The sequence below is a fragment of the Mobula birostris genome, unplaced genomic scaffold, assembly GCF_030028105.1.
Source record: "Mobula birostris isolate sMobBir1 unplaced genomic scaffold, sMobBir1.hap1 scaffold_1217, whole genome shotgun sequence".
Lineage (NCBI taxonomy): Eukaryota > Metazoa > Chordata > Chondrichthyes > Myliobatiformes > Myliobatidae > Mobula > Mobula birostris.
The window spans coordinates 1-6115 of record NW_027274258.1 but is presented as its reverse complement, the minus strand read 5'-3'; the positions used below and the strand labels follow the sequence as shown (position 1 = coordinate 6115).

At 46.0% G+C, this 6115-nt stretch overlaps 1 protein-coding gene across 1 annotated transcript; it reads right to left on the bottom strand.

Annotated features, from left to right (window-relative positions):
- Nucleotides 1-1680: 1680 nt before the first annotated feature.
- Nucleotides 1681-3089, bottom strand: LOC140192367 (epoxide hydrolase 1-like). Its single transcript, XM_072250022.1, has 2 exons — nt 2967-3089; nt 1681-2136 (listed from the first exon to the last, which is right to left on the bottom strand). The coding sequence occupies exons 1-2, from the start codon at nt 3056-3058 to the stop codon at nt 1932-1934; spliced, it is 297 nt and encodes a 98-aa protein (XP_072106123.1). The 5' UTR covers nt 3059-3089; the 3' UTR covers nt 1681-1931.
- Between the last annotated feature and the right edge of the window lie 3026 nt (nt 3090-6115).

Here is a 6115-nt window from a genome sequence, read left to right as displayed (position 1 = left end):
GCAGTGTTATTGCATCGTCGGCGCTGCCATGTTGGTAAAGGAGAGGATTTGCTATCTAATGGTTTCGAGTGTAAGTGATGATGGAGGAAGAATACCTGGACCCTTCCATCTCCCTTTTTACACCATCCACTGAGTTAATACCATCACACCCTCCAGTACTAATCAACAAGCTTCAAAACTTGGGCCTTTGTAATTCCCTCGGCAACTGTATATTTGACTTCCTCACCGGGAGACCACAGTAAGTGTTGATTGGAAATAACATCTCTTCGCAGAAAATCAACGCTGGTGCACCTCGAGGATGTGTGGTTTTCCCACTGTTCGTCTCTCTCCACACCCACGACTGTGTGGCTCAGCACAGCTCAAAAGCCATTTATAAATTTGCCAATGACACAACTGTTGTTTGCAGAATCTGAGATGGTGACAGGGAGGTGTACAGGAGTGAGATAGATCAGCTGGTTGAGTGGTATCACAACAACGATCTTGCACTCAACATCATTAAGGCCAAGGAATTGCCTGTGTGCTTCAAGAGGGGGAATTCGAGGGAACACACACCAGTCCTCATCAAGCGATCAGCAGTTTCAAGTTCCTGGCTTGCAACACCTCTGACGACCTATCCTGGGCCCAATGTATTGAAGCAATTAAAAAGAAGGCACAGCAGCAGCTATATTTCATTTGGAGTTTGAGGAGATGTTACCAAAGACACTTGCAAGTTTCTACAGACGTACTGTGGAGAGCATTCTGACAGTTTACATCACCATCTAGTAAGGAGGGGCATGACACAGGATTGGAAAAAGCTGCAGAAGATTGTGAACTCAGTCAACACTATCATGAGCACCAGCTCCCCCCAGCATCAAGGACATCTTCAAAAGGCAAGGCCTTAAAAAGGTAGCATCCATCATGAAAGACCCCCATCACCCAGGACATGCCCTCTTTTCATTGCTACCATCAGGGAGGAGGTACAGGACGTACAGGACCCTAAAGACACACACTCAATATTTTACAAACAGGTTCTTCCCCTCTGTCATCAGATTTCTGAATGGACAATAAACCAACCCATGTATACTACCTATTTTTTCTTTTTTTTTTGCTCTCTTTGCACTACTTATTTAGTCATTTATATATATATATACATATACACAACTGTAACGTATATTTTTTGTGTATTGCACTGTACTGCTGCTGCAAAACAACAAATTTCATGACACATGCCAGTGATGTTAGACTTGAATCTGATTCTGACTAAATGAAGCCCATTTGCCATCTTAATCATCTACTCTCTCCATCCCCTGTACCAGATATTGCACTGGAGTTACCTTTCAAGAACGTCTCACACCCATGGATTCCTGCATCAAATAGGACGAGGGCAGCAGGGGCAGGGAAACACCGCCACGTGCAGCTCCCCCTCCCGCTTCCATGTTCTCCTGACAAGGAAACCTATCGTGGTTCCTTCACCATCAATGGGAGGGAAGCCAGGAGCTCCCTGGCCAACAGTACTGTGGGAGCACCTTCACCAGAAAGGTGACCCCGACATTTAGTCAAGGGCAGTTAGGGATGGGCTATAAATGCTGACGTTGCCAGTGAAATCCGGAGGTTAATAAAAGATTAACTGTGAGCAGGGAGTCTTGGCAAAGAGGGAATTTGAAAATTAAAAAGGCAGAGGGAGTTAGGAATACTAAAGTTTTATTTCTCAGTCTGACAGAGAAGTACAGAGGACCCCAGGAAAAGTGGACAGTATCATTGGGGATAGTCCATTATATTTGATCATAAAACAGTCAACAGCAGCTCCAATGATCCATTTTCACAGCGGGACATTACTGAAGTGAAGGCGAAGGGATCGCCTTCACCTTGTGAATGTGGGATTGAATATCTGACAAGACTTCCCATTTGGGGGGAGGGGGGTCCCGTTCAGATGGAACTGAGCTCTGCATCTCTCAGCCACTCTTTTCCACACGTTGAATGAAGCGTATGAGGTCTTCAGCCAGCAGCTCAGGCTCCTCGAGGGCGGCAAAGTGACCTCCCCGTGACATGTAGGAGTAGGACACAATCTTCCTGTATTTCTGTTTGGCCCAGGTCAATGGAATATGCATTAGTTCATTGGGAAAGGCGGCCAATCCTGTGGGTACGTAGACTGCGATCCTGAAAGAGAGAGGCGGAAGGAGGACGGATAGTCTCTGAAAGCAAGTTACAGTGAATCAAAGGTGGGGTGCGGCTGAGTGTTTTCCCTGAGCTTGCTCCCAGGCCACCGTGTTGGGGGAAGGTGGACGGCCGTTAACACTGTTACTTCCTCAGGAGGCGAAAGAAATTTGGCATTTCACAATTTACCCTCACAATTGATGCACCATAGAAAATAACTAGCTTGGTATGACAACTGCCCTGCACGTGACTGCAAGAAACTGCAGAGAGTTGTGGAAGCAGCCTCCCCTCCATGGACTCTGTCCACTCTTCTTGCTGCCTTGGGAAAGCAGACAGCATCATCAAAGACCCAACCCACCCCGGGCATCAACAGGAGACACAAAAGCATCAGGCACCCCCAACCCAGGTCCCCAACGTACAAGGGCAGCACCCTGCGTAGAGTGACTTCTACTGGGAGCCCCCTCACCACCAGAGGTAAAGATTGACTGCCACGGCGTGTCCAGACGGTGAGTGATGGCTATAGGAAGAGGAGGGTGTGTAGCAGGTGTACGGTGCCCTGTAATAATGTCTAAGGTCTGTGCACAGATCTGCCAGCCACGTGTCACTTCTGCGAGCTGGAGGAGACCGTGGCCCATGTGTACGTGGGATGTCAGAGGCTGCTCCCTGCCTTCTGGCTGCATCTCAGCCCCACCCTCTTCAGTGTCGGTCACCCAGTATGGAGGGGGAGGTGGCTGGAGGGAGGATGTCCTTGTATCCTTGCTCCTGGCTGTGGGGAAGGGGTTTCACCAGCCAACCATCACCCACCCAGAGCCCCAGCAGTGGCAGTCACTCACCTCCCATCCATTCTGTTCATGGCGTTCACCTTCAGGTTCTCTTTGTACATCCTCATTGAGGACGTGATGGAGCCCGACACCCAGTAGATCATCACGTTAGTCAGTAGCTCATTCAAAGAGAACTTACTGCATTGGGACAAGAGGGGAGAAGTGAAAGGTCAAAGACACAAAAGATAATGCATCCTTTACTGGTAGTTCAGGGGCCATCCCATGTGCCCTTTCAGCAGCTTGTGTCTCTCTGCACTGTCATCCTCTCAGGCCTCACTCATTCTGTCAGTGATTTCATCCAATGTACCTTCGGAGAGCACAGGAACAGGCCCTTCAGCCCATCATGCCTGTGCTGGCCATGCTGATCAAACCAATCCCATCTACCTGCACGTGCTCCATATCCCTTCATTCCCTGCCTGTCCAAATACCTCATAATGTTGCTATCGTATCTGCTCCCACCTACCACTCTCTGAAAAAAATCTTGCCTCTTAAATCTCCTTTAAACTGTCCTGGTCTCACCTCAAAGTTATGCCCTCTAATATTTGACATTTCCACTCTGCGGGATAAAGACTGTGACTATTAGCAAATGGACCGAATGGCCTGATTCCCTTTGAATTACATTAGGAATCTTTCCACCATGTCTCTGTTTCTCATCGTTGTCCACACTTCCATCAGGTCTCTCTTCAACCTCTGATGCTGCAGAGAAACAAATCCAACCTTCTCTGCTCTCTCCAATCCAGGCAACACCCTGCTGAACACAAGTGACTAACAATGCTGGTATCAGAAGCAACAAACCATCAGTCTTGTGGAAGTATTCAGCATCTCTTCTGCATCCTCTCCAAAGCCTCCACATCTCCCTTTCCATCGTGAGATATCCAGAACTGCACACAATACTCTGTCGTGGCTAAACCAAAGCTGCAACAAGACCACCAGATTCTTACTCTCAGTGCCCCAGCTCTTTCTCATTCTTTTGGCTTGGTGAGGAATGAACACCAAACTTATCTTGATCATCTCTGAACTGGAGTTTCTCCTCTCCTCAGCTCACCTTTAACCTTTTGGGCCTAGTCTGTTTCAGCAGCCTGGTGTTGTCAGTTCTACCCTATTGTCTCAGATTACAGGGGAAATGTTCTACCCTATTGTCTCAGATTACAGGGGAAATGTTCTACCCTATTGTCTCAGATTACAGGGGAAATGTTCTACCCTATTGTCTCAGATTACAGGGGAAATGTTCTACCCTATTGTCTCAGATTACAGGGGAAATGTTCCACCCTATTGTCTCAGATTACAGGGGAAATGTTCTACCCTATTGTCTCAGATTACAGGGAAATGTTCTACCCTATTGTCTCTGATTACAGGGAAATGTTCTACCCTATTGTCTCAGATTACAGGGGAAATGTTCTACCCTATTGTCTCAGATTACAGGGGAAATGTTCTACCCTATTGTCTCTGATTACAGGGGAAATGTTCTACCCTATTGTCTCAGATTACAGGGAAATGTTCCACCCTATTGTCTCAGATTACAGGGGAAATGTTCTACCCCTATTGGCTCAGATTACAGGGGAAATGTTCTACCCTATTGGCTCAGATTACAGGGGAAATGTTCTACCCTATTGTCTCTGATTACAGGGGAAATGTTCTACCCTATTGTCTCAGATTACAGGGGAAATGTTCTACCCTATTGGCTCTGATTACAGGGGAAATGTTCTACCCTATTGTCTCAGATTACAGGGGAAATGTTCTACCCTATTGTCTCTGATTACAGGGGAAATGTTCTACCCTATTGTCTCAGATTACAGGGGAAATGTTCTACCCTATTGTCTCAGATTACAGGGGAAATGTTCTACCCTATTGTCTCAGATTACAGGGGAAATGTTCTACCCTATTGTCTCAGATTACAGGGGAAATGTTCTACCCTATTGTCTCAGATTACAGGGGAAATGTTCTACCCTATTGTCTCAGATTACAGGGGAAATGTTCTACCCTATTGTCTCAGATTACAGGGGAAATGTTCTACCCTATTGTCTCAGATTACAGGGGAAATGTTCTACCCTATTGTCTCAGATTACAGGGGAAATGTTCTACCCTATTGTCTCTGATTACAGGGGAAATGTTCTACCCTATTGTCTCAGATTACAGGGGAAATGTTCTACCCTATTGTCTCAGATTACAGGGGAAATGTTCTACCCTATTGTCTCAGATTACAGGGGAAATGTTCTACCCTATTGTCTCAGATTACAGGGGAAATGTTCTACCCTATTGTCTCAGATTACAGGGGAAATGTTCTACCCTATTGTCTCAGATTACAGGGGAAATGTTCTACCCTATTGTCTCAGATTACAGGGGAAATGTTCTACCCTATTGGCTCTGATTACAGGGGAAATGTTCTACCCTGTTGTCTCTGATTACAGGGGAAATGTTCTACCCTATTGTCTCAGATTACAGGGGAAATGTTCTACCCTATTGTCTCAGATTACAGGGGAAATGTTCTACCCTGTTGTCTCTGATTACAGGGGAAATGTTCTACCCTATTGTCTCAGATTACAGGGGAAATGTTCTACCCTATTGGCTCTGATTACAGGGGAAATGTTCTACCCTATTGTCTCTGATTACAGGGGAAATGTTCTACCCTATTGTCTCAGATTACAGGGGAAATGTTCTACCCTATTGGCTCTGATTACAGGGGAAATGTTCTACCCTATTGTCTCAGATTACAGGGGAAATGTTCTACCCTATTGTCTCAGATTACAGGGGAAATGTTCTACCCTATTGGCTCTGATTACAGGGGAAATGTTCTACCCTATTGTCTCAGATTACAGGGGAAATGTTCTACCCTATTGTCTCAGATTACAGGGGAAATGTTCTACCCTATTGTCTCAGATTACAGGGGAAATGTTCTACCCTATTGTCTCAGATTACAGGGAATGTTCTACCCTATTGCTCAGATTACAGGGGAATGTTCTACCCTATTGTCTCAGATTACAGGGGAAATGTTCTACCCTATTGTCTCAGATTACAGGGGAAATGTTCTACCCTATTGTCTCAGATTACAGGGGAAATGTTCTACCCTATTGTCTCAGATTACAGGGGGGAAATGTTCTACCCTATTGTCTCAGATTACAGGGGAAATGTTCTACCCTATTGTCTCAGATTACAGGGGGAAA